We start from the raw sequence: 21,854 nt of genomic DNA on the forward strand, positions 1-21,854 counted from the left end.
TGTTTTGATGTTTTGTTCTGGTACAAGAGTTCAAGGAATGAAATACTGTGATGAAAAATGTAAACCGAAATGATAACAGAATGTTGACTTGTTCAAAGAACATGAGCATCCACCTACACCAAAACCTCACACATCGAAAGGGAAAAGGAGGCAGCTTCCAAAATACTCAGTGAGAGCTTTACATAAATGGAACTGCTATTAGAGTTGCAAACTTTAAAACACATAAACAGCAGGGTCCCCAGAAGTAGGCCCTACTGAGTTCAGTGAGGCCTACTCCCAGATTAAGCGGGGCTAGGATTGCAGCCTTAAATCCCATTGATTTCATAAAGTTGTTACTAAAAAGCTGCTATGCAATGATGCTGATCATGAATGTGTGGTATAAAAATTTAATTTGGACATTAAGATTGAAATAATGAAGATTCTCCTGCATACATACTTAATATATATATATTCTCTATAAGTACTGTCATAGCTGTATAAATAAAATGTAGTTTAACAAAGATTGTTGCACAACCTTCTAACACTTTGCAAAGATGTATATCTGTAATTCGTACCTCAATGAACCTTACTTCCAGCTCCATCAATAGGGATGAGGGTGGCACCTCCTCTTCTATTTGGGATTAATCCGTAATAACAGTTACAGTCAGAATGTGTATTTACTGTCACTTAGGCTGCAATCCTATACACATTTACCTCAAAGTAATCCCTACTGAATTCAGCGGGACTTACTCTAAGCAGACAGGAATAGGTTTGTAACTTTTATGCAGATTAGTTACCACTGATTAACTGACAATCAACATGGATCAGAAGTAGTAAAACGTGGTGTTAAAACACCCTTCCATGCATGTTTCTTCACAGCCTTCTACTAAAGTTCTAATAATCCCTGGTTATTATTATATGAAAATGAAAACCATTTAACTAGCCCAGAGAGATACGATCTTCCATGACTGGTGTTTAGTTCCATCTACACAATGAAAAGGGGAAAAGGGAAACTCTGACCTGCTTATCTTTTGCTGGAAATGAAAAGGAGAATCGCCCCTTCCAACTGTACAGTGGTACCTCAGGTTAAGTACTTAATTCATTCCAGAGGTCCGAACTTAACCTGAAACTGTTCTTAACCTGAAGCATCACTTTAGCTAATGGGGCCTCCTGCTGCTGCCGCGCCGCCGGAGCCCGATTTCTGCTCTCATCCTGAAGCAAAGTTCTTAACCTGAAGCACTATTTCTGGGTTAGCGGAGTCTGTAACCTGAAGCGTATGTAACCTGAAGCGTATGTAACCTGAGGTACCACTGTATAGGGAAACCTTTAAATGTGTAATATAGCATATTACTGTATTATGTTTTTATATACGGTATGTTGGAAGCTACCTAGAGTGGTTGGGGCAACCCAGTCAGATGGGCAAGGTACACATAATAAGATTTATTATTATTGTTGTTATTATTATTATTATTATTAAACCACTCAGACAGTGAACACAAGAAGGTAGTTCCAGGATAACTAACCCAGGCTAAGGGATCTCAAGCGTACAAACGAAAAACCCGTTTCAATTTCTGGCAAGAGGATGAGGAAGCATCCTATAGTGCTCTCACGGGGCTGTTATCCCAGAGGCCATGCACAGCTAAGAATAGCGCAGGTTGCAGGAAAGCAGGTCCCAGCACTTACCTCAAAGTTAAGTCCTGACTGACTGAACTAAACGCGGAGAGGACTGGGCCGCGCGGAAGAGGAAGCCGAGGAGGTTTAAAAACTCCTGGCCTGCTCGCCTATGGCGGCGCTGAAAGGTGAACCGCGCGCCAGGCAAGGCAGGTGCGCTGCTTGCAACTCCGCGGAAACTCGCCCTTAGCAACTAACTCCCTGAACTGCAACGCTACCCGGCCCTCCAGCCACCCACCTTGCTGCTTCACACGCACGCCAGCGACGCGGGGTCTCTCCAGGCAGCGGGCGAACCGGCTGCGACTGGAGGCGGGAAGGGAGCCGCCCAGGCACCTTGAGGAGGCGGAGTGTGTTGCCCCGGGCGGCGCTGCCAGCGAGGCGAGCCAGGCTCTCGAGCAGCGGCTCATTGGCTCTGGCTAGAGCCGGGAAGGGAGCGAGCGGGCCCGAGGCTCGCTTTAAGCAGCCCCGCCTGCCCTGGGACCGACCCTGCAAGGCAACGCAACCTGGCCTCGCCGCTCCTCCTCCCTGCGTTGCCGCCCATGGCAGGAAAAGCCCCAAGAAAGCGGATAAAGCGCGGGGAAAGCTGGGACTGGGCTCCAGCTGTCCGCCGCGCCTCTGGTTTGGCGGGAGGGTCTAGTCGGTCACTTGGCTCCACGGTCTACTCGGAAGCAAGTCCCGTTAAGTTTGCTCCCATGTCCTCGGGTGGCAACCTCCGTTTGTCAGGTTCTTCGACAGCGTTTCAGTTCAGAGGAATTCCCACCTCCGCCACCGAATACAGTGGTTTTTGGAATATGAACCCAGTCAGCGAACAGGTGCTTTACCTGAGCTGCGTGTGGGTAGTATTCAGGTCAAAAGAAAAACATGGGAGGTTTATTTTCCCTTAAACCGAGTAGCATAACTTTTATTCGTGTAGGAGGTTGTGATGACCACCAATATGTTGCGATGTTCTTGGTTGTATAGTTCTGCTGACTTAAACATGAATAAAATCGATCGATTTGAAAAGAAATGGGAAGACAACGACTTGCCACCTCAGAAGCTAACATGTCCTGGCATAAGAAATGGTTCTTGCCCATCAACTTGCTACTTTGCAGTCACGCTTTTCGCTGCGAGAGCAAGCGAGGGTTACTCTGTCTTTTGGAAGAAGAAGAAAATACTTATTAAACGGCAGAGGTCCGTCCTGCTACTCCCGAGTATTTCTAACTCCGCCAGCCAGGATTTTGAGCTGGGACTTTCTGCACGCAAAGTATGGGCTCTGCCGCTGAGCTGCAGAGAGCAGTGTCCAAGGAAGATTAAAGTTGAGTGTGGAATCGTAGAACAGTTCTGAAAGAAGGAAAATTCCATTTCCGTATGAAGTAAGAGCTTTATTTACCTGGTGACGACGCTGATCAAAGCAGCCGGATGTGGGAATTCTGTTTCAGGCAAAGGAAAACAAGCTGAAAGTTCCACACAAACAAAAGTCTTGGAAAAGTGTTAAGAGAAGTCCTGTTTAACTGCCAAACATCCTAAAATGAAAATTCTTTGATATTCAGTGTTAGTCATACTCAGGGTATATCAATTATAATAAATGGATTTAAGTTCTTTACTAATTTCAGCAGGTCTACTCCTGCAGATGGCAGGTAGATGCCCTCACATTTTATCTTAACTACTGTAGTGGGTTTGCCTAATGTTAGGATATGAATGACTGAATATATTTAATTTGGACTATTGCTGTCAGGTTTGGGATATATAGTGAATTATAAAACATATTTGGTTATCACCCCAAATTGTAGTTGTTAAAATACCATCATATTTCTCTCATATATAATTCTACTGACAATATAGAATTATTCTTCTAACAATATAGCTATGTCTATTGAACACATTTGGCAACAAACGTGGGGCTTTATAGGTTCATCAAATCAGTTTATGAAATTAAACACTTAATTTGCATAGACACATCATCTATGAAAATAAAAAATGGAAAAATATTTTATTTGAGCAAGTCTTGCAGAATAAAGTGTATACTGAGGTGGTCACATTCAGAATGGGAGGGGAGATTTTCATTATCTGTGTGCCCTACATCTTACCTCCCAGAAGACACATTCCTCTTAAGATGGTAGTGGTGGTATTTGTTGTTGTTAAAATCATCATCAACACCACTTGCCCATCACCAGGTCCCAGGGCAGGTTATGAACAATATAACATTTAGAAATTATTAAAAACAAAACCAATTACAGTCACAGGAATAGTGTGGATTCTGAAAACACACATCTCAAATAAAACAAATGTGTTTGTTTTATAGCCGTGGTTACCAACGTGGGCAACACACCCCACAGACGGGGGCAATTTAATTTTTAAGGGGGTCAATTAGCGAATGAGTTATTAACAGTGAATAGGCTTTTAGGCTTCCTCCATGTGGAGTTCACTTTTTGAATAAGAATTATATGTCACGGGGGTGGTATCAGGATTTTAAAGATGCTTAGGTGGGGTATGGCCAAAAAAAGGTTGGGAACCACTGTTTTATAGTGAGTGGACTAATTTAAAATATGATTCCCCTATTTGCAGTTTGAAAAATAAAAAAGACAGTTTTGGCGAGTTCCCTTCTGAATATTATGCACTGTGTTGTTGCTTGTTGCCTCCATTTCTTTCCAGACCCCCAATTCTCCTGAAGAACACTAGGTCCAAGGCACTGAAGAGGATGCAGAATGGTGGCCAGATTTCTAACACAATTCTGCACAGCTCAGGTTAGTTTCTGAATTTGGGGAGCGGGGGAGGTTAGAGAACAATGTGCAATGACTGATACACTCACTGTTTTCTTAGCTGCACCATGTGGGAAAGAACAAACTTTCCTATACCATGTTAACCACACCCACGCAATTACATACAGGAGACAATAGTTTGTTTACCTTTGTTTCACCTTTATATTCCCAACTAAGTAATCAGTTTTGAAAAGCTTTTAGTTATCAAGTGATATGGTCTAATAGTAGCATTTGTAAGGCTCAGTTGATTCAGTGGGTGTACTAATCATTGTTTCAGACTAGTACAATAATTACGTTCGTCAGTAAGACTGCATATAATACAACTGTAGAAATTGCACTCTGTGAACTCAACAAGAAACCTTTCCCCCACCAATTAAAACAACAACACTGGGGAGTTGTACAATTTATTTATTTGTTTTAAAAGAAACCACGGAATTGTAAACCTGCAGAAAAAGAACCATGGTCTGATTTACACGTAACACTGAATTAACCATGAGTTATCCCATAGAATTGTGCAGCCTCTCCAGCCTCGTTTTGTCCAAAGTTGGGTAAGTGGTTTGTTTAAACTTGTCAGTGAGAACAAATCAGAATCTGAAAATATATTAAGAGAGGAGTAGCACTTAAGTCCAAGGCTTACTGCAGCTTGTTCATATGGTAAGAAACCATGGTTTCCTGTTATGTGTGAACCAGACCAGTATTACATTGAATTTATTTTTTCATAGGAAGACTCCGAAGACAATGTAGTTGTCATCATGCCATACTGATCAGCAAACTTTTCTACCTGTTTTTTTGGGGGGAACTAGTTGCACTTAAATGCCAATGTAATGATTACACTAAATAAAAACAGAGTTATACACAAATCGAGTTTTCTTGTATGCACACACATGCTATCTCTGATTCACTTCTTTCTGTGCCAAAGAAGTATTGGGAGAAGTTAGTTTGCGGGGAGGGGATTATAGCAATTAACCTTAGTCATACATATACTTGCAAGTTGCTCATATTGACCTTTGTATATTCTGCCTTGTAAATATTGACTCTTAGAAAAAGGTTTTTTCCCCATATTTAGTGTCAAACCTGGCACCTTTATGCTGATAAAAAAGTGGTGAGAGAAGTTTTGATAACAGAGAATCTTACCTTAGGTTTGATTCACGCATTCATTTGTACAGGTATATACAATAAAGTCTGTTACAAACAGTGTCCGAATTTTATGAATTTATCTTATAGAATAAATGTCATCCTTATTCAGAGAATTAAGCAAAGGCAAGTAATATAATGCTCAGAATAACAGAAGTGGAGGAAACCATTGGTTCAGCACTGATTTGAATACAACTACACATCTGTTTCCTTTTTGGATGTTGAGAAGACTGATAAATGAAAACATCATCAATAAGAAGCAAGGAATGATGAATTCTCGGTTCACTGGTTCTTCACCCAAAGGATTACAAGAAGAGTGAGGATTGTTACCTCTCTAGAAAGGAGTTATTTGATATCTTTTTTGGTTCTTCCTTTTCCTTCCCCCTTTAGAGTGACAACAATTTTAGAACAAGGATTCAGTTTCACATATTACAAAGTAAGATTAGTTGCAGAGAAGCAGGAAACCTATAAGGTCTAGAAAGGTAATATTTTAGTAGTCAGGAGGAATCTAAAAAGCACTATGATAAAGCAATTTTGTTGCTTAAGTGGTACTACAAAGATAGGTTTTTGAATTGAGGGGTCAAACTGGAATCTTCGGGCATGCCCTTACAATTCTATAAACACCAGCTTTAATTTTTCTTTGTTATGTGCTTGCAAGGAACATTTTACAATTAAAATTAAAATTTGACTTTCCCCTGAGTCATAACTGGGAGGAAGAATGAAATGTATTGAATAATAAAGCTGCTCGGGAGGTTTTTCAGAGTTAATATATTTCTATAGAAAGTTTATAAATCCATCTTGTTACACATACTTGCATATGTAGCTTTAAAATGATGGGGTGGGGGAGGTTTCAATACATTTTTAGGATTTAAAGTTCTGTAAAGCTTTTGGAGATGGAAACAATACTGAAAAGGGCTTAATCATTTTATGTCCATCATCTCAAAAAACAAACAAGCACTTAGATGAAACATAATTAGAAATTGGCTTAGCACACAAAAGAAAGGACTACTGAAAACTATCTTTTTCAGCTCCACTGAATAAGGAATTGTGTTTCATTATAATAAAACAAGTGGCTTCTAATAAGGAAAAATTGGAAAAATTCTTATTAAATGAATGTTTTATAGAGTGCTAAATAACATTTACAATGTCTGTACTTTAAATAATGTAATTTTCATAGCTGAGTATGTGTTATTGTCAGTATGTATTTTTGTAAACTACAAATTAAAACAAGTGTTAATGGGGTTTTTATTATTTACAAATGACATATTTAATGGCCATTACAAATACACTTTCTTAGACACTGTGGATTGAATCCTAAGTTACTTTTCTCTTCACACAAGGGATGAGTGTGATTTCCATAAACTCCCCCTCCATCTGCAGCCCTGCCATATTATATCTGACCCATTTCCTAAGGGTCCCTCAATCTCCCGAGCCAGATTTTCTCTAAGGAGGTTGTAAAGCTCTGTTCAGTGAATGTGATGCTGTTCACAGAATGGAAGTTAGGATCCAAGCCACTAATTAATATAACATCAGATTTGTATTCAAAATTAAACCACATATATTAAATATAATTCATCTTAAAAATGTATTTCCTCCTGAAGTGAAAGTGTGTCGTAACTTAGCAGGCATACAATCAAGCTACAACAGATAAAAGAAAGGATAAACTGTTTTCTGTTTTCATCTTTACAGCGATAGGTTCGTTAATAATGTTTCTTTGACAGCACACAGCTGAAGTTATCTTCACATTTCTTTTCAGTTTCATGTACTAAGAGTGCATATTGGTTGCATAAAACAGCATATTAAAACATATATTCCAGTGGCTAAAATAAAATATTTGTGTGTGCACACTCCTACTTTTAAGAAGTATTCTGAACCTTATCCACCATCAACTGGATTAAAACAATCATTTTAGTAAACCCTGAGTTCAATTTGGCATTTGCATTTCTATAATAGATATCAGACTTTTTTTCATTATCTTCTTCAGTTAGAAGTTCTTCAAAATAGAATCCCTATAAAAGATGGAAAATTGTGGTGTTTAACATTATCTGGTACGTAATGGCAGTTGCCCCTCAAATCAAGCAATATGTGTAAGTTATTTTCTCTGGTTTCAATTATAAGGCCCTTAATAAACTATTTTTAAAAAACAATCATGCTAAAAATCACCATGCATTCATAACTCAATTCACTTACAAAACCTAGCCTCTTTCATTGCTCACTTCTTCATTTGTTTAAACTATCTCACAATAACTTTTCATCTATTGTAGTTCTCAGCCTGGTCCTTCACTTATCATCAAAATAAGCTCTGACAAAACAATCCCCACAAACCCAAATGTATATTTAACAATATTTATATACTGTTTAATTTACCAACCTTTAAACTGTTTACATAAAATGATTCAAAATATTCAACAGAAAATATGAAACATTCGAGTGGGCACATATAGGATAAGATAATCCTTCAAGTAAACTGTTGCTCCAGCCACTTTTCTGTGTTCCTGACTCACTTTCAGTATCAGGACCAACAGAAAAGTGTCTGGGATAGTTAATGAAGTGTGGGGAACCCTATGGGGGAATGTTGAGTGCCTCACTCCCATGAAATTTACTGGTGTATTAAGGCCCTCCCCCATCTCCTGCTTTATATATAATATGAATGGAGTTAACTTAATGCTACTGTATATATTTCTGGTTTTATACAAATTCTAAAATGGCCATTTTTTTCCCTGCAGTTCTTCGTAACTCCTCCTGCCTCTTTTCCATACTAAGGACGTTGCAACACCGTGCTTTTAACTTTAGTATGGTATGTTAAAGAGAACCAACTCCACTCAGCTGGTAAGATAACCCCTTACCCTGGCCTATAGTATGTGCACAGACAATTTTTCTGCTAAAGGTTAGGTACAGAGTAGGAACAGTGAGGCATCTTGTTAAATCTTCTATAAGAGCACAGTGCTGCTTTTATTTACACATCTAATGTGTAATTAGATGTGTAACATACACATCTAATGTGAAAATAAATTAACAGGAATTTTGTGCACAAACATGATATAGAAGCTTTGGCACAGACAGCCAATCTCAACTGCTCAAAAGGCTACCATGGCAACTGGCTATTATACACTGATCCCTACTAACTTGAGCATGAAGTTTACATAGTCAATTCTACACAGGCTGTGCAGTTTACATGGGCTCGTTTTCCCCTGTAGCCATCATATGACCCCCAAAAGAACAGTAGAGGTGATTAATTTTACAGAGTAAAATTAAATAAGTTGTGTAAGACAATGTGATTAAAGTAGAGGTGGCTTGGATTCATGTGCACCAAAATTACACCGGTGGGGAGACTTGTTAGTGAAAAATGAAGGATTGAAACCATGTGCACTTTAGATTGTATAAACACTTTTATTCATATGTATAATGCTGTATCCCCAAAGAAAGACATTTCAAACAGATTTTATCTTCTAGGGTATCTTCCGTACTAACGTCACACACATCTGCGAGTTCATCCATCTGCCTTCCTCTCTTGAGCTGACTAGTTGATATGAATGGGAAAGATACTGTCAAAAAACTGAGAAGGAGGGGAAGGGAGAAGACTTTGGGGGGAACCTCCAATGTTTCACATATTAGAGAACTCTACAAATGCTTTTACCCCTTATGAACTGCCCAGGGAAAGAAAATGACCTTTCCCAGGTGTAACAAGGCATCAGTGCCTTTATGATATCAACAACCATTACACTACTCCTCATCTCAGGCCTATTGCATGCTTAACAACCAATACATCATGCACTAAGGAAAGGGGCAATGGTAGTCATGCTCATTCATCCTGGAAGTAAAGGTTCAAGAATGAATGTAGACATAGCAAGGGTGATCTACAGATCAGTAACAGTTACTGTCTGAAAACATCAGTGATGACAGTACAGAACTTGGGAAAAACAGAATACTTATCTCCCCACAGGAAAAGTTAGCATCTCCACCCTCGGGTGATCTGGAAGTCAAGAGTGAGGAACTATAACTCATTCCCATTTTACTTCTAAACACTTCTTTGAAACATCTATAATGAACAAGAGCATGGTTTCTGGGGTGTGTGTGGCCTTTGTTCATGTGAATACAACCATTATCTTATGAGTGAGGAGAAAAGACTTTATACTGATGCCCAAACAAATTTGTTCCTGAACTCTACAACTGTGCAGGACATATAAACAGAATAAAAAGCGCATTATTTCAGAGCTAAGATCTCATATCACTACTAAGTAATGTTCTCACCATTCTGAAGATCTGTCCAGAGACTTGTCAGAAGACCGGTGCCGAGAACGTTCAGGTGATGATGTCCTTATTGTAGAAGTTAATTGGTATGGAGCTCCCAGACTCTGGCGGCGAAGCTCTTGGACAGCACGCTCTCTAAAACAAAAGGGTAATTTATCTTAAGATGGGGTAAACACAACAAGCTAAAAGGTGAAGATTCTCACCAAGACTGTTCTTCAGACAGACTATAACGCTGAAAGATGGGGAATGGAAACAGATCATTCCACAAAGCCAGGAGGAAGGCCAGCACAGGCTTTTGGTGTAAAAGTACAGATGGCGACCATTTTGTACTGGGGTTCCGTTCCCAGCCTCTGTGTGCATCGACGGAGCACGCATAAGTGCCCCTGCCCCTGTTATGCCCTCTTCTGGGTCCAAAAGGACCCGTGCTCTGGCAACTGCACATCAACTGGACACACCTAAAATGGTTGCCACCTGTGTAGAAAAATAGAAAACTACTTTATATCAGGTAAAATTATTTTGTCCATCTAGCTTAGTACTGTCTACTCTGGCAGTGGCTCTCTGCATTCTCTAGGAACTTCTACATTCAAACACATGCTCTACCACTGAGTTGTGGTCTGTCCTCAAATATCACCTCATCTTCTCTAATTGTCCATTTGGGTAACCATTCACCACACTGGCAAACTGAAGCTCTGTTCAAGTGGGCCTACATGCAGGTCTAGGCATGTTAACTCAAGAGGTGAATGGGAAGGATTTAGCACTGGCTGGCAATGCAGACGAGCTGCCATCCTATCACTCCTCAATCTGATGATGTAGAGAGCTTCATCTGCTGCAGAATTAGGAAGGAAATGTTAGTTGGCCAAACTTCAGGATTTTTTTGTCCACTTTGCATCTAGCACATTTCCTGCATGCAAGGTGATTTAAAGTCAGTGGACATTTTAAAATGCAAAACGATACATATGTTTGCTGCAAGCTAATTCTGGAACACAGTGCAGTAGGCCATTAAAGGGACCGTAGGTAAGGTTAAAGGACCCCTAACAGTTAAGTCCAGTAGTGAACGACTCTGGGGTTGCGGCGCTCATCTCGCTTTACTGGCTGAGGGAGCCGACGTTTGTCCGCAGACAGTTTTTCCAGGTCATGTGGCCAGCATGACTAAGCCGCTTCTGGCGAAACCAAAGTAACGCACGGAAACGCTGTTTACCTTCCCACCAGAACAGTACCTATTTATCTACTTGCACTTTGACGTGCTTTCAAACTGCTAGGTTGGCAGAAGCAGGGACCGAGCAACGGGAGCTCACTCTGTCGCAGGGATTCGAACCACCAACCTTCTGATTGGCAAGCTCTAGGCTCCCTAATAAATATGCTTTCAATTACAGCTTTAGTTCTAGTGAATATAAGATTACTGCTAAGATGCTTTTTAGAAAATATGTACATGGCTCTTTTTAAATTAGCATGATTGCATGTGATCTTATTTGGAAAAATAACAGAAGACTAAACATGTGATCATACACTTGCCTTTCAAAGCGTTCTGTACCCAGCTGCCTTTTGGTGATATCTAACTCAGACTCCAATTGAGTTATTGTATTTTTGAGCTGTGAAAAATCTCGACTCTGGGTAGCACTATAACAGACAAAAGTATCATTTGAACTGAATGCATGCAATTATTCAAATACTGTAAAATAAACAATGGGTTGAATTCAGACTTAAACAAGTATAAAGTAGACCCACAGAGTAATCATAATCAAGTCTCACTGATTTCAATGGATTCGCTCTCATGTTTGACCATAAACCCCAATACAATTAGCTTTTCAAGAATAGCGTTCAGTGTATTCAGTATAAAAAACAAGTTGGAGAAGGGTAAAAACAAAAACAAAACAAAAATTATGGGATATTTCGGCTCTCAAAAGGAATTGAATATATTCAGTGCTTAAAATTTCAAATGACACTGAACAGAAATATATCCACACCTAGACATATAAACAAAACGCATGCACAAATGTTTGTAACACTTTCTGTGCCGATTTCCTAATCACACAAACACCAGTTACTTTCACAGGGCAATGGGGGTAGAATCATGATTAGTCCAGGATTTGGGAGGGAGGGGAAATTTTATAACTTGCAACCTGCTCCAATCACAAGAATAATGTTCTTCCATTTTTCAGGCTGCCTTCTTTTCCAAGAATTCCTCGTGCAGGTGGCTACTACTCCCTATCAGTGCTCTCTTTCTTTATCACCAAAGAATCTTTCCCACTTAGTAGAAAGATGGGCATACTAACAAAAATTAATATAGTGGTTTCAAATCTAGAAGAACTGTGTTGTTTCTACCAGTTACTAACTTACATCTTGTTTTCAGCCAGCGAAAGCTGCTCTTTAAGAAGCTGAATTTCAGAATCTTTTTCTTGGCTTATCATCTGAGATTGATATTCCTTTTCACGGTTGGATGCTAACAATGTTTCTAGGTTTTTAATTGAAATTCTTTCATTAGTGAGTTGTTTTTTGAGGAGTTCGGTTTCAGAGTGAGACGATTCCCATTCATTTTGCAGCTGAAAGCCAAAAAGGTTAAATTTCTTCATTTTCCCTAATATGCAATATATTAGAAACTGATGAATTACATTTCAAATTGTAAACTAAATTCCATTAGCACTCTTCTTCCCCATATCATCTTCCTAGATGTAAAATATGCACCTAATACTCAGTAACTGCAATTCCCTGTCTGTCAATTCAAAAATATGGTACAAAAACGAACACATTGTTAAGTACTTTTAGCTCCCATTTTATTTTCATACACTGAAATCAGTGTGGCTTAAATATGTTTAGCTCTGGCTAGGTTGTATTGATTTTCTTCTCTTTCCCACCCCTGAATAGATAATTATATAACTGTATGCCCCAGTTAAACTTTAGAGGGCATAATCTGAAGCTCTGCGGAGCCCCAATTTACATACAAAGCTCCATGAGAGCAGAGTCTGCCTGAATGTTTTCTTACATGCTAGATAATGAGATGGTCTTCAGTGAGAAATATTATTCTGCACATAGGGCATTCTGATGGGGCAGAATATGCATATTCAGAGTTCATTCATATTCTGGGCACAGGTCTTTGACTGAGAGTTGCCATTAAGTCTTACCACCAACTGGGGTGAGTGCTCTGGTTTCTTACAAAGATTTGCAGATGCCATTGAGGTTGCAGTAGCCCCCAAAGCCAGGTCTGTAAGTTTTGCACAACTATGATGTGGGGTGGGCACCAAGATTCACAGACAAGGTTCTAACTGGAAAAATATTTTTAAAAATCAGGGTAATAAATAAATTTTGCAAAAACTGATGAGCACTTCTGACCCCTGATACTTTTTGTGGTGATGCTAACAGAAGTGGCTGATTAGTTGATTATGGAAAAATAGTATTGTTTTTCCACTTTGCGGTCACTTCCAAGCATTAAGTGATTAAAAAAACAAACCTGTCATTTTAACAGGAGTAGACTTGGCATTGAGAGTAAAAACACTTATTTTTAATTAAATTAAGGAGAGGAGACCTGAAACACCATATGGCAATTCGCACATTGACATAGTTGAGAACTGACTTGAACATGGAATTGTGGAAAATTGACCAAAAAAAATTACATTTCCCCCCAGTTTTATCAGGGTACATTTGATTTCCACTTGTTGACAGAGGGTTAAAAGTGCCATTTCAGAAAGTTCTGGTGTGTATTTATCACCGTAGAAACTTGGCATGCATCTATGCCAAGTAATCTACATGATGCATAGAATGGAATGTTGGTCACTTACCATGAACATTCTTTCTGGGGGCATGCAGGGGGAATCCAGTAAACAGTGGATTAATACTACCCGCTGCCCTAGGACAGGTGGGGTCACATGATACCAAAACGATTGCATCATTCAACTCCTAAGACTCCATCTCCAGTTTCAACCATATTCGAGTTGGAGAAAGAGCCATCAGAGAAGCACTTGTGAGCAAAATAAAGAGAGCCTAGAAAAGAAAAATAAAAAGTAACCCCTCCAAATAGACATGGCACAAATCAGGTCTGGAGCCCAGGCCCATACAAAGGGTGCGTCTGGATGCCTCCTGCACACCCCATGAAAGAACATTAATGGAAAGTGACCAACATTCTGTTCCCAGTGATGCATCCAGGAGGCATCCAGAAAACAGTATTACTTACCTAAGCTAAGCCAAATCAGGGAGGGATCAGAGGGGTGGTTGCCCTGGGGAGAGGTCCTATGATGAAGAAGTGACACTAACCCAGGGGAAATACAGGACCCAGGACCCCTCCTAGCATGTTTAGTCACCAGCTGTCCTGAAGAGTTTGCGGGTCAGACAAGACCTCCAACGATTCCTCTGAGGAATACGAAAAAATGCAATGCAGATATTTGTTCAATTTCTTATGATTGTGGCCATGCAAAAAAGTCTTTTTAGACTTTTAAAGTCTTTTCAGAATGGCTTAAATCCTTGGAAGGAGAAGCAGACAAATCTGAGGTATGGTGACTTAATTTGTCCCTTTTCCCAAAGCAAGATGGATGTAGGGCTAGAGCAAAATGCTGATTGATGTAAGCCTCAATAATATCTCTGAGCAGTTGTACAAGGGGCGAGTGCGGCATATCTGGAGATGGACCCTTAATAAGCCTTTGATCCTAACAGCCAGACTAGAAGAGCAAAAAGGCTGTGTTGGGTGGATGGCTGCTGAACCCAGACGTGCTAGCCAGGCCTAAGTAGTGATGGTAAAGGGCCGCATTATTGAGTAAGAAGCTGCTGAGCTGAGAAGAGCTAGTCAGGCCTGTAGGAGGGAATGAAGGAGCACCATTGCCTGGATGAGGGAGGTTGTCAAATGAGTGGGAGCCAGTGGCCAGTTTGTAAAAGCACACCAAGTCCAGAAGATCTAGGTTGAAGGGGGAGGGATTCTGCCCTCTACTGGCCAGATGAAAGGAGGGCTATCAAATTCTCTATCCAAGATGGTGGAGCAGAGGTTTCATGCATAAAACCTAATTTTAAGTGGCTGCCATTTTTCTGCCAAAAACTGCTACCCTGGCAAAGCTTTAGCTGATAGAAGAAACACTGAAACTTATCCCAGCCTAGAGGGAAAGCATCAAAAGACTTAACGGGCTAAAATCCCAGCCAAACTCCATTGCTCCCCAGCACTCTCCCTCATCAATAGGCACCTTAGCCTAGACAGCACTGGAAAGGCCAGGTTAGAAATCAGAATTGTGGCTGTAAGTGCTCCAGAGAAAGGTACTAGCTTCTTCTACTGCAGGTGGCTTGGTGGCAAGTAGATCTGAGGGAGTGATAGCTGGCCTTTTTTCTTTTGTTAGCCAGGACATGGGTTGTCTCTTCTAAGAGCTCACTTCCCCTTCCTCCACAGACACCATAGGAAAAACCTGGGGGGGAGAATAAGAGAGAGGAGGAAAAAACCTGACCAAATTCATAAAGAGAAAGGAATAAAAGGAACAAGGAGCCAAGGTAAATGTAAGAAAATAAGAAGCAGGAGCTTTGAATCACTAGGGAGGGAAGGAACTGGAGGTGTAATCTAAGGAGCTGGCTTATGCAGTCATTTTGGTACCATGTAACTCTGCCTTCTTAAGGAAGTTGGTGGGGAAAATAAAGTCACTGTTTTCTGGATGCCTCCTGCGTGAATCCCTAGGAAAAATGGATGGTGATATTATAGATGGGGCTGCTGGCTCCATGCGCCGCCACCCCCCAACTTATCCAATGCCTTCTCCCTTTACACCTGACCAAATCCACCCTCTTTACACCTGACCCACCCACTCACAGCTCACCCCAACCCCTTTTTTACTCAGTTATTGAAGTCTTGTGAGATTATGTAGAGAGGTTCCATCATATGTACCAAAAATAGACAAAGGAGAACACTGTTGATGTTATATACAGGTAACTTGCATCTTATGCTAAGGTTCAGTTACAGCAGTCTACAGTACAGTGGTACCTTGGGTTACATACGCTTCAGGTTACAGATGCTTCAGGTTACAGACTCCACTAACCCAGAAATAGTATCTCGGGTTAAGAACTTTGCTTCAGGATGAGAACAGAAATCGTGCTCCTGCGGCGCCACGGCAGCGGGAGGCCCCATTAGCTAAAATGGTACTTCAGGTTAAGAACAGTTTCAGGTTAAGAACGGACCTCCGGAACGAATTAAGTACTTAACCCAAGGTACCACTGTACATGTATACACAAAAACATATAAAACCAGGAACCCCTGGAATTGGGGACCCCACAAGGTGGAGGGCTTTCTCAGCAGCGGTGATCTCCCTGTGGAATATCCTCCCATCAGATGTTAAGGAGATAAAGAACTACACAACTTTTAGAAGATATCTGAAGAGAGCCTTGTATCAGGAAGTTTAAATGTTTGACATTTTATGTTTTTATACAGTATGTGCTGGAAGCCGCCCAGTGTGGCTGGAGAAACCCAGCCAGACGGGCAGGGATATAAATAATACAATTAATTATTGTTATTATTAAACTTACTTCACAGTTAAACTATGATGGCCACAAATCTGGATCACTTTAAAAGAGGATTAGACAAATTCATGGCAGATAAGACAATCAATGGCTCCTATAGTCTTCCACCGCTATTGGAGGCAATATGCCTCTGAATGCCAGTTGCTGGGATTCTTAAGTGGGGAAAGAGCTGTTGCATTCAGGTCCTGCTTAGGGGCTTTTCATAGGCTTCTAGTTTGGCCATTGGGAGAACAGGATGCTGTACCAGAAGGGCCTTTGGTGTAATCCAGCAGGGCTCTTCTTATGTTTGTATTGAAGCAAACGTACACAACATAAAGGTTGCTGTACTGTGAGAATTTCATTCAAGATGATATTAAAAGGCATTCCAACTTTTGTTTTCTGCCTTTCCTGTTTGCTCTAAACAATGTGTAGATTAGATTATACTTACCCGTTCTACTTCCTGTGTTGTGTTGCTTAGTTGCCGGGCTAATAACTCTTTGCTAGTGTCCAATTTTATGCAGAGTTCCCGAGTAGATGCCAACTCTGACAGTACAGAAACTTTCTCCAGTTGCACGTCATGGAGTTCCTCCTCCATTTTCAAAAGAGACTTACCTAATGTCGAAATCTGTGACTTGTGGGCTTTTTCTGCTGCTAATTGCTGTGGAAACATGTGTTGATAAAGACAATTAACATTTTGATAGAAATGTACCGGAACAATGCCTAATAACTTTAGGGAAGATCAATTACAGTTTTAGTTAAACAATGATACCTTATATTTTTCTAATACATAACTTCTAAGAGTTTCTGCAGTGAATTTAAAATAAAAATGTTAACTGTGAGCAGAATGTAAAATAAATATCTTGTGAACAAACCAGTAAACACTAGATGCAGCTACATCTCATTTATATCAATTATTTATATACACTGTTAAGGGCTATGGCTTAGGCAGACTGATCCAGAATTCCATGTAGATCCAGTTGTTTGCAGAAAGCACAATATTGGTATATGAACTTTCAATGCAGAAAGTTGTTCTTCCTTGTACATGTCCAAGGAAGCCTTTGTAAGATAGAAGACGATGTGAACACTGAAGAATCTGCACTAGTAAGTAAGATCTGCACTGAAATAACAATTTTTGTTCTAAATAAAGACTGCTGGGTATCTTGAGAGGCCATCTGGATTAAAATAAAAGTGTCTAATCTTCAAAATTTTGATTTTTGGCTGCAAAATCAGATTTAAGAGCTGGGGATGGGGAGAAGATAGAATTATTAACTTTAGAAAACAAAAGCATACATATTATTCCTTACCAACCACAATGTGTACAGGAACCATCTTAGGATACATAATGGTACCTAGAATACTGAACTCTCAGCTTGGTAAAAGTCTAGAATTCATACATTTACAGAAAAACAAGGGCTCACACCACATACTTATCCCAAACAGTCTCAAAAAGGCCAGAATGTGCGACAATCTAAGTAAGGTCAATGGTAGCTATTGCTATCAACTGGGTCCTGGACTGGTGATCTGTGGTTTAGCTTAAAGCAATATGGTGGAAGCAGAACTGGAGGAGAAGCAAAGTGGCTGTGATCTCTCTGGGAACCCACATTTGCTTGGCCACACTAAGCCATGATTTGGTTTAGCATGGTGTGCAAATAGGGTCAGTGAATGATGGTGAGTGGAAGACCTCTTCCCTTTACAACAAATGTGCTTTCTGAAAGTACCTGTTGTAGCCCACATAACTGAGACATATGTCTCACAATAAACTTTATCCCTTAACACTCCCAATGGAGATGAAGAACAAGGGCGAAAGTGCTGAATAGAAATGAAAAAGCTCTACTGCCCAGCTATTAAATGAAAATGAAATTGTAAAAATGGATTGCTGAGGCTTTTCAAACTTACGTGCCCAATCTCTGTTTCAAGAGCCTCTGTTCGTTCTTTTAGTCTGCGGCTCTCAGATTCTGCACTGAGGAGCTCCAGTTGGACAGAGCTACAATTTGCTTCCATTTGTTGGAACTTGGATTCCCACTTTTCTGCTTGCTCATTGGCCCTATGGTAGTTATCCAAAAGATCTTGATTCTCCTTTTCCTGAAATTCAAAATTTGGTTTCATTTTTGAAATTTGAGGCCAGTTTACATATGCCATGCATAGGGGGACAGAAAATTAGCTAGCATAATCACAGAGCAGGAGCCATGGTGGTGTCCAACAGATGTTTTGGACTACAACTCCCAACAGCATAGGTAACACCCAGTGATCATGGGAGTTCTAGTCAAAACATCTGGAAGGCACCACATTGGCTACCCCTGTCCTAGAGCACAGAAAACATAAAACCTGTTACAGTGCATATATTCTATCATTTGTATATATAATCACCTGAATGCTGCAATCCTTCCACAACTTTTTTGAGTGAAAGGTCATGGGAACTGGTTGCGTACACCCCATATTGTTAGACAATTGGAAAGAGAGCACATGGCTCTCTACTGCTACACTTTATAATATAAATGGATGGAAAAAAGTGAACTGGCCCTTAGTAAACTATAATCACTGCAGTCCAGTTGTATGGTGGGTTTGCAGGACTAGTGGACATCTGAACTTCACTGTAGAAAGATGGACCTGCCATGCAGGTACCGCTCAACTTGTGCAACCTGCCCATGACCAATTTGGGGGGGAATATCTCCTCCCACTCTTGCCACTCATACCACAGTTGTAAAGTTTTCATGGGCTGCAGGGGGGAAGGGAACAAGACAGATGGGCAAGCACCAGCTGTATAGTGGGGAAGGGCTCTGATGTTGTTCCAAGTATACCGTTGCAGCTCCTTCCTCTGTAAGATCTGCTGCAAGAAAATCAAAGCAGATGAGGAAATGCCTCAGTAAACTTTTGTGTTTAGTAAAAATACAAAAAATAGTCTCATGAATTTTGTAACTGCATGCAAGCATTTTTCAGCATGCAATGCATTTTGAATTGAGGCCTTAAATAACACTAAGGCAGCTCAGATGTGCATTGACCTTGCATGCCTTCTTCTACTGGGATTATCAAATTCTTTTTGCCTTTTGCACATGTGTCAGTACATATTAATGCTGATGGAAAGCTTCTCCTTCCTTCTACAGACTTTTGACCTATTTGAGATCTTAATCAAAAGCTAGTTTGGCTGCAAAGCTTTTGCAATCCATGGAACATAGACTATAAAAGTAATGCAGTTTCCCAGTACTGGCTGAGTAGAATCATTTTTTAGAGCAGGGGTGGTGAATGGGATCTGGTCCAATGGGAGAGATTGTTATCTCCCCCACCCCTTGCAGGCAAAATTTGACTTCTGGTTGGGGTAGCCCACCTAGCAATATCCTGATGTCACAATGACATCAAACAACCCTTTTTTGCCTCAGGACAAGTGCTTTGCAGGGCCTTTCACAAGACCATTGCAAATTGCTCAGCAACATAGTATTTTGCATAGGGCTTTGCAAGGGTCTTGGTAAGCCCCTTGCAAATTACTATCTTGCAGAATGCTTTACAAGGGTCACTGTGAACAACCCAACAAAGCTGTCAGCTCTCCTGCAGCATTTTGCACAGCACTCTCTGAAGGCTCAGTAAGACCTTTCAAATCATTAGAATGTAGACATAGGAATATACTCCTTGACAGGAAGCACCCCATTAGACATTGCATGGTTTAGAAAACTTGCAGCTTTTCAAAGTATACATTTACTTTAGATTTCAGCATGCTCTTCAGTCTGGAAATATCTGTATGCCAATCTTCAGTTTTCGCCTTCAGATTATCAAGTTCATTCTGACATTCACTGAGTTTGTGATGCAGAATCTGTCAAAGAAATGGGAAACATTGTTTTAGGCAAGCATTTCATACTCTTTTCAGGTTTGACTATATTTTAGAAGTAGGATTAGGTGTCGTAAAGTGTTACAATTAAAGATGCATTCCTATATCTAAAAGGAGAAATACGAACCTTCAAGATGAAACAAAATTCTAAATAAAATTAAGAGTTAGCAGAACAAGCCTGAAGCAACACACATGTGCACACACAGGGAGGACTGGCCCAAGGCATTTTGGCATCTGAGGGGAACCACAAAATGATGCCCTCCTCCCTGGCAGGGAAGAAGAGGTGAGTGAAGGTCCATGTCCACAACAAGGGGGGAATAAAATTATACACTGGGATCTACTGCTCTATGAGGCAGGCACCTGCCACCTGAGCACCTTGCTCATGGGTGGGCTGGTCCTACACACACACACACACACACACACACACACCTGTCCATGGAAAAGACAAGAAACTGACTGAGATGATGGGGGTGTGACCAACAGATAAAGACCAGTCTGTGTTTCCTGTCTTCAGCAGCAAGATTGCAGCATAACCCATATGATGATGTGTTAACCACCTCCAGAGAACATAGTGTTATGAGTTTGTAGGTACTAGACACCCTAAATTCCAGGGTCCAGGTGTTAGAATTTAATCAATGTTTGGAGTGTTAAAACTGAGTGCAAGACCTGTGTGTATTAAGCCACTGTATCTTAAGCCAGACCCTGTAAATTAAACTGCCTGCTAGACTCTGCTAATCCTTAAATTAAGTGAAATGCTAAGGGCTAATTAAGCTAGGCTAACTTCCTTGTGAGGAAATCACCTGGGGTAATAGGCTTTTAAGAAGACTAAAAGAAAGGTAAAGGACCCCTGACCGTTAAGTCCAATAACAAACAACTCTGGGGTTGCGGTGGTCATCTCACTTTACTGGTCAAGGGAGCCGACGTTTGTCCGCAGACAGTTTTTCCAGGTCATGGCGAAACCAGAGCAGCACATGGAAACGCCATTTACCTTCCTGCCATATCTACCTATTTATCTACTTGCACTTTGACATGCTTTCGAACTGCTAGGTTGGCAGGAGCTGGGACCAAACAATGGGAGCTCCCCCCATTTCGGGAATTCGAAGACTATAGAGGATCAAAAGGACTCTGTGTGGAATGACAAATGGTTGTGACCCCTGCTTAATAGCTAAAGCAAGAAGAAGTGTGGGCTGAAAACTTAGAGGTTAGAGTTAGGGCTGTGATGTAATGTGGTAGTAAAGCAGCGAGCTGGAGACGGAGGCAGAGAGCACCATGGCTGATGCTCGTTTGAATCCAGGGCTGTGCCTACGGCGGCAGCAAGACCCAGAATGATGCTGGGAACCCCTCCATCATAGGCTCAGGTTGTATATATCTGTAAACAAACCATATATCAAAAAGACACCTGTGCCTAATTTTCCTAAAGGAAACACAAACCCTGGAACTCCCTGTAATCTTGCACTGCTCAGAGATTGGAACAATATCCTCCCTGTTGTTGTTGTTTAGTTGCTTCATGACCTCATGGACCAGAGCACGACAGGCACTCTTGTCCTCCCTAAAGGTAAAGGGACCCCTGACCATTAGGTCCAGTCATGACCGACTCTGGGGTTGCGGTGCTCATCTTGCTTTATGGGCCGAGGGAGCCGGCGTACAGCTTCCGGGTCATGTGGCCAGCATGACTACGCCACTTCTGGTGAACCAGAGCAGCGGACGGAAACGCTGTTTACGTCCCGCCAGAGCAGTACCTATTTATTTACTTGCACTTTGACATGCTTTCGAACTGCTAGGTGAGCAGGAGCTGGGACCGAACAACGGGAGCT

General features: G+C 40.8%; 1 protein-coding gene across 5 annotated transcripts in view; it reads right to left on the reverse strand.

The window, feature by feature from the left end:
- Positions 1–4,778: 4,778 nt before the first annotated feature.
- The window catches only part of TSGA10 (testis specific 10), a 37,503-nt gene continuing 20,427 nt past the window's right edge, over positions 4,779–21,854 (reverse strand). For 2 of the 5 annotated variants that reach the window (XM_081857888.1, XM_081857889.1), the window contains exons 14-20: positions 19,915–20,025; positions 18,120–18,305; positions 16,672–16,881; positions 12,111–12,313; positions 11,286–11,390; positions 9,774–9,908; positions 8,893–9,042 (exon numbers count right to left, since the gene is read on the reverse strand). In XM_081857888.1, the coding sequence (XP_081714014.1) occupies positions 8,913–9,042; positions 9,774–9,908; positions 11,286–11,390; positions 12,111–12,313; positions 16,672–16,881; positions 18,120–18,305; positions 19,915–20,025 (1,080 nt within the window). In that variant the 3' untranslated portion in view covers positions 8,893–8,912. Of the gene's footprint in view, positions 7,532–8,892; positions 9,043–9,079; positions 9,496–9,773; positions 9,909–11,285; positions 11,391–12,110; positions 12,314–13,546; positions 13,749–16,671; positions 16,882–18,119; positions 18,306–19,914; positions 20,026–21,854 lie in introns of those variants that run through there. The other 3 variants (XM_081857890.1, XM_081857891.1, XR_014155534.1) reach the window with 3 other exon arrangements.

Source organism: Podarcis erhardii, assembly GCF_964252035.2.
Source record: "Podarcis erhardii genome assembly, chromosome: 4".
In the NCBI taxonomy this organism is placed as follows: Eukaryota; Metazoa; Chordata; class Lepidosauria; order Squamata; family Lacertidae; genus Podarcis; species Podarcis erhardii.